This window comes from Zosterops lateralis, assembly GCF_965231275.1.
Source record: "Zosterops lateralis genome assembly, chromosome: 14".
Classification (NCBI taxonomy): domain Eukaryota; kingdom Metazoa; phylum Chordata; class Aves; order Passeriformes; family Zosteropidae; genus Zosterops; species Zosterops lateralis.
The window spans coordinates 10496091-10509002 of record NC_139774.1 but is presented as its reverse complement, the minus strand read 5'-3'; the positions used below and the strand labels follow the sequence as shown (position 1 = coordinate 10509002).

The 12912-nt window shown below is 37.2% G+C and overlaps 1 protein-coding gene across 5 annotated transcripts in view; it reads left to right on the top strand.

The window, feature by feature from the left end:
- Positions 1 to 12912, top strand: part of FAM13B (family with sequence similarity 13 member B) — a 44389-nt gene that overhangs the window by 24377 nt on the left and 7100 nt on the right. For 4 of the 5 annotated variants that reach the window (XM_083872011.1, XM_083872007.1, XM_083872008.1 and 1 more), the window contains exons 10-20: positions 1842 to 1977; positions 2200 to 2223; positions 4522 to 4589; positions 5156 to 5210; positions 5580 to 5727; positions 8222 to 8287; positions 9368 to 9578; positions 11080 to 11209; positions 11697 to 11778; positions 12045 to 12274; positions 12615 to 12698. In XM_083872011.1, the coding sequence (XP_083728137.1) occupies positions 1842 to 1977; positions 2200 to 2223; positions 4522 to 4589; positions 5156 to 5210; positions 5580 to 5727; positions 8222 to 8287; positions 9368 to 9578; positions 11080 to 11209; positions 11697 to 11778; positions 12045 to 12274; positions 12615 to 12698 (1234 nt within the window). The remainder of the gene's footprint in view (positions 1 to 1841; positions 1978 to 2199; positions 2224 to 4521; positions 4590 to 5155; positions 5211 to 5579; positions 5728 to 8221; positions 8288 to 9367; positions 9579 to 11079; positions 11210 to 11696; positions 11779 to 12044; positions 12275 to 12614; positions 12699 to 12912) is intronic. The other variant, XM_083872010.1, reaches the window with a different exon arrangement.

The window sequence follows — 12912 nt, the reverse complement described above, 5'->3', positions numbered from 1 at the left end:
CCCACCACAACCCAAAAACTACAACTTTGGCTGTTGATTTCAGTTTTATCTATTTTAAAACAAATCAACTTCCATCAGTGCCAGTAATCAATAGCTCTTGAAGCAAATATTTTAAAATGATCTTGTAGCTAAAAATGCCATGAAGTGTATCTGCTTTACTGCTGAATTCTGAGCAAGTAGCACAGGAACTTGAATTTACTCAAGTACTTTGATTGTTATCTCACCGATGTGACTTACAACATATTAAATTTTAACATATTAAAGCTATTGTAGATTCTCTTTCAGTTCCATAACTCTGTCTTTCCATGTCAACACAGCTACTTTACTGCTCTGGCTGCCAGTGTCAATGAAACAGCCAAAATTGGATAGAGTGACCACTGTGGGTCTATTTGCATAGAGTTCCAGCCTTATTTGATGAGATTTTATTTTTCTTGTAAATCAGGCCAGTTTCTGAGTGTAGTGATTGCCATGGCAGCATTTGGAAGCTGGAACATTTTGGTACTTCAATAAAAATAAATAGTCGTGATTAATACCCAGACTTCAAAAACGTGTTGTTAAGATTTCAGTACCTAAATTTCTTTGTTGCTCAGAGCTGGAATATGTGAACAGAGCCTGAATTCATGAAGTGTTCAACAACTCAAATGTTCTTTTCTAAATTGTTCAATCTTTAGTGGCTTTAGAATACAGGAATAAAGTTTGCAGTGGATCATAAAAATAATGATCGTTGCTGGTAATGATCAATTAAATCTGAGTTTTAGTGCTAAAGATTCAATGTCTTTGAAGTAATTTTTAAGTGGGTAATTGCCTGGCAGCTGAATTCCTTCAGTCCCAGTGTAAGTGCTGTAAAGGTTGGCTGATCTCAGAGGGGGAGGCTCCAAGTGCCATCATTGCCGGTTTGAAACCAGTATCCTCCTCTGGCACAGGGACTATTCCAAATGCTTCTGATCATCATTCCACTGTGGATTAACTGTAAGAGAGGATACATGATATCGTTCTTCAAGGGAGTGTCTGGGTTCTTTAAAGCAGCGGACTGCAAAAGACAAATATGCAGTTAAATTAAGAACTGAAGAAAGCAGTCATACAGTGCCAATTTCTTACTACCAACTTAATGGCTGGAATTAAGGAAAAAGGAGTTAAAATGTTAATTTTCAACCTATCCTGTTTATCATCTCTATATCTGATAGACAAGGAGCTTTCTTAATGTGGTTTGGAATTCTTTTTGAGTGAGGAGAAGGAAAGCAAAGAAGTCAAAGGCCTGTGATGAATGACAGAGTCATGTGGTAATGGGGTGATGGCACATAAGGAATATATGTGAATACAAATATGGTGTCAATTAGTTTTAACTTGGCTATAATGTTACATGCCTTAAGTTGAAGTCTCAGCAGATTAAATGTTAGAAATAATGGGATTTCTCACTGGAGGGGAACACAGTGACAGTAGCTATAAACTAACTGGCTTCAGTACTGAGAGGAGTGTAGCCACAGCAATGTCATTGAGCCACTGTAGTTTCAGGACGTCATTGCTTCTGGCTGTTGAGTTTTAATTCCTTAGGTTGGTATGCTAAGTGTGGGGTGTATACCTGGCCCTTCAGACAAGAACCAAATAAATACATTTCAATATGTCCATCATGTATGGATGTGCAAAACATCACATAAATAATTAATTTTTTGCCTACATGTCAGAATAATTTTGTTCAAAAAAAAATCCAAACAAAAAACATCCTGATGTTTGATAATGTTTAAGGGGTGGGAGGTGGGAAAGAAGCGTTACTTTTTTATTTTTTTTTTTTCTTTTAAAAGTATAACAACAGGTTTCTAAAATCCTTCTGTTTGTATCTTTAGGAATGATGTTATTGAAGATAATGACACTGGTAGCAGTGAAAACACAGGAGACTGCTCTGAAGTATTGGTTTGCACTGATTTAGACAGTGAAGCTATGAAACATGATACTGTAAATGAGGAAGAAGAAAGCATTCAGGTGAGAGCAAGAGTCTCCTGTATATCAAATCATAAGTTGCTGCAGCTTTAGTGCTCTAGAAATCCAAGTTTTCCTGAGAGTTCTGATGTAGCATTACATGGTGCTCTTGCTCTGTGCAGTCACTTGTCTTCCTTGCTGTGCCGTGTGCACTGAGAAATTTTTGTGTATTTTGGTGTGACTTGTTTGGACTCTGACTGATATTTTCCCATTCTTCTTTCACAGATAGCAGCCCTTCCTTCTGCTGAGGTAAGTCGGTGTGTGAGGCAGCACAGCAATGGTTAGAACAGCATCTGTTTCAGTAAAGGCTTCCTGAGGAGCAGAAGCTGTAGAGCTGAGATTACAGCATAGCCCACAGTCAAATTGAATGGATCAGAAAAGGGTAGCAGTCACCTTGAGGCTTTGCAGCTTCTTGGCTGTGCTTGTACTAGGAAGGTGTGTTTTTGTCACCAGCTAATCACAGCCTTTCCTCTCTATTTCCACTTTCTTCTGTGGTAGGCAGAAATGTCCTGTTCTTTTCAGCACATTTTTCTCTTCCCTAGTTGATGCAATCAAGGAATTCTTTAAAATATGTGCTGACAAAAATTTAATCAAGGATAACAGTAAAGTGCAAGAGAAGAGAGTATTCTTCCACTCTGTATCAGGCAGCACATATGCAGCTGTCAGATAAGCCCTTCTAATGAAAAATATCAAATCTGTAGTTCCTTATTTATTTGCTAACAATTGTGTTGTTACAAAGCTAAATGATGAATTCTCTGGGTGGAGAAGTTTGTTACACATGTGTAGAGAAGTTTCTGCAATGGTTTTCAGCTTCTTGCCTGTGAGTCCATAAATCTTCCTGAGAGTTTCCTGAAAGATAATCAGATAAGCAAACCTATTGTTAGTAGACTTAAATTAACTAGAAGAATTTAATGGGCCTTTGAACTTGAAAAAATGGGAATGGATGCCGTAGAATAGTGAAACCAAGTCATCTGGTATCTGTATTTTTATTGAAACAAAATGTTTCCGTAGTGATTTTCACTGTTATGATGTTCTCTGCTCTTGGGCTTCTGGTTGCTTTTGGGGATCCCAAATTACTCTCTTGGATCACCTAGCAAGCCAAATTTTCCAGTTGTTTCCACAGCCTAGCATATTGGTTTGTAATCCCATTCTGTAAGTTAAATTTCACAGGATGTATTCATTGCCCTGGTTCTTTCCTCATGCTTCAGTGCCAAAACTTGTTCTAAAAAGAATAATTAGATTGTTATCATATAGCACAAAATGCATAAAACATGGTGTTGGATATAAAGGGGAACATGATGCTTGGGGAGTGCATGATACAAATACTTTTTTTGTCATACATGGTGTCATTTTTGGTCTTTTTTTTGCTTTTTGTCAGACTTCTGCCATTGCCGTTAGTGACAAGGTGACATTTTGGCATGAAGTTTTGGTTTTTTCAATGTCAGTTTTTACCATCCTCTTAATACACTGTTTCAAATGTTATTGGAGAGTTGTACCTTTTTTGGGAGAGGTTAAAGGGAAATGTGGTGGTTCTCCAGTGTGGAAGGAGTTTGAGGGGGGCGTGTAGGGTTGTAGGAGAAGAAAGATCTGCACGTGAGTTCCCCTTTGAGCCTGAAATGGAAATAGAAGCAGCTGTTTCCAAAGCTCCAGTAAGTGTGACTAGGCAAGACTTATACAGCTCATCTCCAGCATGGAAATTAGCCTCTGGAGTATGACAAATACACTGTAATTAAAAATTGTTTCCCCAAACTGGAATTTGACTTGAAGACTGAAATAATGTCAGTGGAAGAATGGTGTTTTTTTCTGATAGAGGTGTCAGTTGCTGTCAGCAGCATAAAACCGGCACCTGTTGGTGTGTTTGAACTCTCCTGGTAACTTGATGTTACATTCAGACACTGTAAAGATCATTTTGTGAGAATGTTGAAGTCTAAAACTAAATGACATATTTTGTATTTCAAATCTCTTTTATTCCCCTAAATAAGACACTTCTTTGAAGAAGTCAAGTACTGGGCTTTGGCATAAATACTTCTAGTGAACAAAGTGGTGACATGGATTCATCTGAATTTGTTTTGTGAGATGGTGTCATAGAACTGACAGCACTTCTTCATTCCCATCCAATTCTGTTGCTGTTTTATTTAGTAACAGGGATTACGAGCTCCTTTAAAAAGTTTGTCAGGCTTGTTTCATTTCATATAAGCTGGGCACAACTGTTTTTGAGATTAGAATGTACAAACTCCCATGATTTTAGTCACCCCAAACTTGATGTCATGAGTGGCAATTTTAGGTACAACTTTTATTGAAGAAATATTAGAAAATGGTTTATCTGAAGATGGAAAGTCATTGTCTGACTTCTGGTAATTAAAACACCTGGTCACTGGCCTTACTTGAGATGTAAAAATGTCACATGGTTAAAAAACTTGATTTCCATCCTCACACTCAAGAAGCTTTAGTTCTTGAAGGCATTTTGTGGTCAAGAGATTATTATGGAAATGTTGTCTATTGAGAGAGCCATTCCCAAATCTTTCTAAACATATTCTTTCCCAACAGACTGCAGACATATTATTGAAACCATGTGATGAAGATGAAGATGTTGATGGAGAAAATAATAGTGAAAGGTTTGTGTTTTTCTGTAGTCATACAAACCTATATGATTAACCTACAGCTTTCTTTCTGAACAACCCTATGATCTGGGCAAGAGAAACAGAAGAATAAAAAGCTATTTTCTTTAAAATATTTTGGCACATTTTATTGCTCTTAATGATTGAAGAATTATTGTTAGCAACAGTGACTCGCCAGGAAATTTTGTTAATTTGCAGCTTTACTTCAGCACTGATTGAAATTACAGTTTTATTCGGTTGTTTTAACATATTTACTCTCAATTTGAGAATGAAAGTCTGAGCTGTTTTTATTTCCAACTTTGTTCAAATCTAGTTGTTGTTTACATGCTACACCTTGAAATTCAATGAAGATCAGAGAGTGGAAAAAAAGTAATGTAACTTTTATTCCCCAGAGTTTTAATTATTGCCTTAAGTAACTACATTGCCTATCTACTAAAACTGCATGGGGCTTGTAAAAAAATATTAGGGGAGTGTACAGTGTTTACTGTGCATTTAAATGATAATGTGCATTTAAATTATAATGTCCATTTAAAATGATAATGAGTTCTGTGTCTTCTTTTTAGGGAAAATAGTATATTGCTTGATGGCAATGATAGAGTATCTTCAGAGGCATTTCTGGTAAGAAAGTTTTCCTTTATATACTGATACACAGCATCTTATAAGAAATACAAATGTGAAGTAACACAGTAAATTTAGCTTTTAACATCTTGTGGTGGTTGGTGTTGCAAGGCTTGCAAGACCTCTGTTAGAGAGCTCATCATGTCACTTTACAGAAACTTAGGACAGCACAGCAAGTTTATTCTTATGCATCTCATGTAAGAAATGTTTTGTAGTGTAAATAATTGCTGTTGAGCTGTGTCTCTATTTGTAATTCCTTGAGTTTGAAAAGTTTTTTTTCCCTTAAAATTTCTAGAAGTGCTGGAACTGATTAAGTACCTGATTTCCAGCTGTGAAGTAATAATAAAATTGTTTGTTCTTTACATTCAGGATTCAAGTAGCAAGAGTTGTGATCTTAATGCAAACACGGATTCAGAGGTGTTGGGGGATGACGGCGGTAACGCTCCCGAGGAAGCTCCAGGTGTCCAAGTACCACATCTGGATCTGAAGAATGTATCTGATGGTGACAAATGGGAAGGTAATTTTCACTCTTTAACTCACAGTATTGTTAGGGAGGAGTGATAAATAAAACAATTTACAAAGTAGAAGCAGCAGACAACAAGATGTTGCTGTACATGTGGTAAGATTAACCAAGTCATGACATAGGTCTCATCTTGTTTCAGAACCATCTGCAACTTCATTAAGGACCTTAAAAAAATCTAAGGGAAAAACTAACAAAAGAAAGCAAAATAGTCCAAATTTCATTTTAGATGGCATGTTTTGTTTTTTATAGTTTTGAATGTTCCATGACCCTGAGTCTCTCATCCAAGTCTTTAAAAACACTTGGTCTAATTATATAATTTAGCTAAAATTCTCATTGTGTCTTGTCTTTGTTTTATTAAATGTAAACTATTGAATCAGCTGAATTTGACTTAAAATCACTAACCTGCCAAACACAGCAGTTCATATTTCAATTTTTCTGAAAAATCTGTCAGTTGTTTTGGTTTCCATGTCACTGGACAATTTGAAGCAGCTCTGAATTTTCAAATAAAGGCTAAAGTTGCAGATGGGTATTTTCCTGTGCCCCTTCTTCCACAGTCTGCATTTTAGGAAAAGAAACATACTTGTAACAGTTTTCTCTCAGGCAGGATTCCCTATGTTTGTCACCTTATTCTTCACTGCCTTCCAGGCTCAGCAGTCCCCTGAGCTTGTGACTTGACTGAATTTTATTGCTCAGATGTCCAGTTATAACTGTTAAGACTTTTGTTTGACTTAAAACGACCATAAGCGTTTTGTAATCAGAGCAAAACACTCTTGTCAGTACCTTCTTTTCAAAATACTTCTCTTTTTGTCTTCCTTATATCATGTTTCTTCTGCCTGGTGTTGATATTTGGAGTCATCACACCTTAAAAAATACAAGTGATCTAAGCTGCTAAACCGCTGTGAGCTATCACTGACAGTGCAGTGGCCACAGGCCACTCATTTCTGGTTTGGAAAACTTGGAACACAACTTGATAGATGCAGTGCAGGTAAACCGTGCAGAGACCAAGTTTTAACTTTCAGCAGGCTCTTCCAGTGACAGCTGTTCTTGAGATGCCTTTAAGTGTCACAGTGAAACCTTAGCAAGACACTGGTAACAAGGAATCACTGCACTAAACTTGTGGTTGCAGCAGTGTTGGAAATATTAAAATGAGGGAAGTAAAGTTGGAATGTGTGTTCTGTACCAGGGCAGCTCAGAGCTGTCACATGTCAGCACATAGAGCTTTGTCCTGAAGCTCAAGTGGTGAAAAGTGATTGTTAGTTTGTCACTGCTGTTGACTGTCTTGCAAATTAATTACCTTCATGAGTTCACACGTCCCTTTTAACCCTTTTAATTATTTTGCAAATAATGAGGTTTACAACTTGTGGTTGGCTTCATCTGAGAGCTAGTTTTGTACAATATTTGCTGGTTGGTGCTCTTGAGCCCTAGCAAACTGCACATTCAGAGTATGTCATGGCACAGAAAATTCAAGTTGCAGGCACCTAAAGACACTGAGTCCAGGTTAACATTCTTATTAAGAACAGTCTAAAGGTAAAAAACCCATAAAAATCCTGCTTATGTTTCAGTGTTTTATTTAGTTTAATTGCTTACTTGCACATTACATTTTGTTGCATCCTCTATTTATGTTAAGATGATTTAATATGTATTCTCAGAAGGTTTGTGGCATCCATTTTCATTATTTCCTTAAATCTGCTCATGAAGTTGCTTTTGGTTTTACTTCCCCAAATAGCTTTCTGACTCTTGTTTTGAAAATAAAGTAGTGTATCTGTTTATCAATTTATATTATATCTTCTTGGTATTAAATAATGTTCTTTGCAAGAGGTCTTATTTCACTGTGAAGTATTTGAATGTTGACTGTTCTTCAGTCCTGTTTAGGATGGTCGTTAGGAGCTCAGCCTTCCAAGGCACTGCAAGTCCTTGTGGCATTCCATGAAAGTAGAGTACTCTGTTAAGAAATCTGTACCAGTCCAAATTCAGATACAAATCTAGGTTATTAAAGCCAATCTCATAGAAAACTCAAAGGCCTGTATGCAACAGAGTTCTTGAAAATCAACATCAAATGCTTGCTGGCCCAAGGTGAAAATGCAGAATGATTGATACGTATTGCTGAGTATTTTTTCTGCATTTGCCCTGCTTTTTGGAAATCACCACCATCTCTATTATTTACAAGCTCTGAGCAAAAACATTAGAGCTTGCCTTCTGTTCATGTGAGGATGCATGAGTCTCTTATTAAATTGCAATAAGTCTTCACTATTCCTCTACCAGTTCTTTGTAAACCTTTCCAGTAAAAAGTTCAAATTGGCTGAGAACTGAGCATCCTTACCTGCCATGGGAATTGCTTGGAAGCTGAGAGTGCTCAGGGCCTGGTCCAAAAAGATGGGATGTTTTTCCCTGGTACTGTATCTTCCTGCTTTACATGTTATGTATAGTTTGTTCTGACTGTGCTGTGTGTTCACTTCAGTATTTTTGCCATTCTTTTTCATTTTATTAGCGCCATGCCCTATCACTTTCCCCCTCATTGATTTCAAAACAATGCACCTGCAGAGAGAAGGGGAGGGTAAGTATGGTTCGCCATACATTCAGTTATCTGCCTTTTGATAGTTGATGGTTTGCTTTCTGACTAACCCTTCACCTGCTGTCCCTTATATCTTGGGAATATTCTGATCTGCAGTTTTTTTTGTTGATTCAAAAAGGTCCCCTTCTTGTGTCTTGTACTGTGCAAACAGGCAAGATCACAGCTGAAAAACAACAAAAAAATTCCCAATCATACTTAGTAAATGTGCAGTGGAAAGCAGGTACAAGGGTTATTTTTTTAAAGATTACTTTGTGGGTTTTATTGTTGTTCTGCACACTTTGAACCCAGTTTTCAAATTTCTGATTTGAACTAGAAAAAAAAAACCAGACAACTCTGAAAGGAAAAAGGGGGGTGGGATTTTAAATTAAAGTAATTGAAAGGCTTTATCATCATTTTTTTTAGACAGCAACAAAACGATGTCAAAGAATTATAAGGGATGTTAGCAAGGAGCTTTTCATAGGGATTTGAAAGAATTGATTGTTTTGGAATCTCCCTCCTAAAAAATCACCTTCCACAAATTAAGAAATCTCTTTTTCTCAGTGGTGTCAAGATAGATTTTATTATAAACCCCAAAAAACGCTCCCTGAAAAAGACTTAAGCAAATGGACATTGTACCTAAAGAGGTACTGTCAGACTTAACCTTATTCAAAACCAAGAGGACAGCCTGTCAAAGTACATGTGTACAGTATGAAAATTAATTTCCACAGCAAAATACTGCAATGGACAATAAACATATTCTTCTTATTTTGTATTTCTGATACATAAATAAGGCTCTTCTACACTGTTGAACTGCTCAGAAATGCATACTCCCAAGATACACTTTGAAAAAGGGATCCTAGTGTGCATACTTCATTTCAGTACCTTTTTTTTCAGTTATATGACAGAATTTGTAGCTTTCTGATGTATTTCACTGTTTTATTCACTTTGTGTATGACACCACATCCTCTAGAGCATACAAGACTAAGCATTGGGTTCACATTTTTGTTTCGACTCTTGTTTATAGTTCTGTTAACAGAAAAATACCATTTTGTGTCTTCTTTTTTTTTTTTTTTTATCTTCTAGATCCATTTCCTGCTTTCAAGTCTTGGCAGGAGGACAGTGAATCTGGAGAAGCTCAGCTTTCCCCACAGGCTGGGAGGATGACTAATCATCCATTGGAAGAGGACTGTCATCCCATACTGTCACATCGGAGTTTGGATTTTGGGCAAAGCCAGCGTTTCTTACACGATCCAGAAACCTTAGACTCTTCATCCAAAGCACTTTCTTTTGTTAGGTGTGTATTTTAATGCAGTCTGGTGGGCAGGAAGTGTTAACTGCCAGGATGAAAATACAGCTTTGAGCTCTGTATTGATGGCCATGGGTTTTCGCGGTGTGAATGAACTGAAGACCAAGGTCAAATGTAGCATTGTGTAGCCATGTGGCTGCTCTGCCTGCCCGGGAACTGCTGGAGAGACTCAGAGCAGAGGTTCAGCTGGGATGGTGTCTCTCCAAGTAGCCACTGACAGATGCTAAGGGCAAGAGGGTAAAAATAGGACAGGACTGCAGAGCTTTCCCTGGCATTTGGTCAGGGCTTTGGACAAATGGCACTTCCTGGGCTGAAAGTCCTATTTATATCCTTTGTTTACCAGGCTTTGCTAGACTCTGGTCTGTGATTTTATGTAAGCTCTGGCTTTTTTTTCTTATATTTTTTTAACCTAGTTTGTTAAAGTAGAGTTGTCACTAATCAAGCTGCAGGTTATTTGTAGGAACTGAGCAGTGTGAGTTTACAAAATTGTAAATAACCCATGACTTACACTGTCTGCTACTGTTACTAGGAAAGGGAAGTTGAGAAGAATTTTCATGATTTTTAGGGAAGAGATAATCTCATAAAAATGAGCAAGCCTGAAATGAGATTGGAACAAGTTTAGAGCTTCTAGTTGTCTGTCTGGCAGATCTGTTGATGCAAAAACATCCTTGTGCAAGTTTTCTCCAATTAGCCACCAAAGATTTTTAACAAGTACTGTTAAAATGATGTAGAAGACTGACATGCAGAAAAGTGCTGATGATAATAGCTGTTCTCCTCATTCTGAAACTAATAAGGATCTGCTCTAGTAGATTATTAGATTAGTATTGCTAATATCTTGAACTGCATAAATGTCACTGGCTGTGTTGAGGGATGTTTCGGGCACCCTGTATAATAAGTGCTCTGGAAAATTCTCATGTCAGTCTTGGAACAGAAATTTTATACAAGAGCAGCAAATATCAATGAGCTGTGTGAAAGATGATGTAAAACCAAAACCACATACTTTAGAAGTCTATTAGTAAAATCTAAGAAATTTGTTAGTAAGAGTAACAAATTAAGTGGATACTTTTTGGCTTAAGTGTCTCTTAACTTGCCTGAGACAGTTGAGTGAAACTGTTCAATTACCATGGATTGTTCGGTGGTATTTTCTAGCCTGGGCTTTATTCTGTGCCCAGTACTTGAAGCACAACTGAGTATGTAGTAACTTAGGTAAATAGCCAGGCACCAGAAAGTTGGCAATTAATGGTACATTACATTTGAATTTCAAATATGATGTTTCTGTGGTGGGTATTACTGATGTTAGGGAGACAAAAATAACATCACATCTTGAAGGCAGCAGCTCAAAGTAGTTTGAGTAAATAGCTCTGAAAACTTGAAATTAATGGATTATGAACTGGAGAAAAAATTAAATTATTCATCTCTTACTTAAATATGCATGTTGTTTGCACTCATTTAATTATCTAAATGACATTTTAAAAATGTTTTTAAACAGAACACGAAGAGCTTCCTTTAGCTCAAAAGATGACAAAAGGGAAGACAAGACACCTTATCAGCTTGTCAAGAAATTACAGAAAAAAATAAAGCAATTTGAGGAACAGTTTGAAAAAGAGAAAAACAGTAAGGTAGGTTAGCACTTCTGTCTTAACTCAGGATAAAGGACTGCATGGGAGGGGCTGAGTGACTCTTGTAGTTCATCACTGAATAACTCTGTACACAAATGAGAATTTTGTTAAACCTTGCTGTCTGCAAAAGGGAGCTGAGCAATATTAGAAAATGCCAGATTTGCCAGAGCCAAAGGAGGAGAGTGACAGTTCTGCTGTGAGACTGGGGGCACTTGAGATCAGATGTGGGGAAAAGCAGAAGTGTCTTACTACTCTCTGATGAAGAGTGTCTTATCACTCTCTCTGGTTCAGCTGCTGAAGTTGTTTCAGTTTTATTTTCACAAGTGTTGTCCTTATGTTTGCCCCGAGATCTGATCTGATACTGAGTGGCATTCCTGTAACTGTTCACATTCACTGTCACAAATATTACCAAATCTTGAAAGAAGTATTTATAAACAAGATTTAGTGTGTTTGTTTTATTATGTAGTTTATTTGTATTTTTTTTCAGCCCTCCTATAGTGATATTGCAGCCAATCCAAAAGTTTTAAAATGGATGACTGAACTTACCAAATTGAGAAAGCAAATAAAAGGTAAGAGATTGCTACAGTTTCTTGTTCTCTACCATCACAAATTATCTCCATGAGTGAAATGGCCAAGTCTTTCAGTAAAATTCCACAGCACACAAAAATGTTTCTACATTCTGCACTATTCAAAAATCAAGTTATTCTTATGGCTTTAGTTCTTTAGGAGAGAAACTTTCCCTGTGCAAATTGCTATGTTCCTGTATTTGCAGTTAAATAATCTGAGATTGTGATTTCTTTTAAACCTTTGGATTAAGCAATTTTCCCCATTTCAGATGCAAAGCAGAGGAGCTCAGAGGGAGAATTCATACCTCAAACACGTCCACGGAGTAACACACTTCCAAAAAGCTTTGGTTCCTCTCTTGACCAAGAGGATGAAGAAAATGAAGATGAGATGCGGGTTGTGCAGAAAGAGAAGAAGCCCACCAAGGAGGCTACACTTGAACTCATTTTGAAAAGACTGAAGGAGAAACGAGTGGAGAGATGTTTACCAGAAGATATAAAGGTAAGCATAAGGTTATGGATAGGTTCTTTCTAAGAGAATAAGGGGGAAATAGAGCACTGTCAGACACTTGAGATACCTTTTTATCAACACTATGATGCCTCTGCTAGCAGCCCTCTGCCAGGCCATCATAGTTTTCAGACTCAGTGGGGAAATTGGCAACATGAACCACATTTTCCTTGCTCTATATTAAAATATTTACAAGTATGTGCTGACAATATTGAATAGCTTTAAATGGAGGAAGGTGGGTTGTATGATGTTAACTAAGCTAAATTTGGCTTAGGCATCTGTATAGCGAGTAAAAGTGACATGTGTTTGATTAAATGCTAATTATTCTTGATAGAAAATGACAAAGGACCATTTGGTAGAAGAGAAAACATCTCTCCAGAAGAGCCTCCTGTATTATGAAAGCCAGCATGGACGGCCGGTAATGCTTGGCTTTATTTCAAACTGTGTCCTTGTGTGCATAGACAGCAGTAACTCTTGAGCAATAGTACTTCAGAATTTAATGCTGGTGTGTGGGGTTCTTCTTTTTCCTTCTCCAAAACACAAAGGTATCTATTGGCCTCCATGTTGCCATCTGAGGAACTTGCTGCATTGACTTCTAAAAAAAGAAAAAAAAGTATGTATTAGTAGGCCCC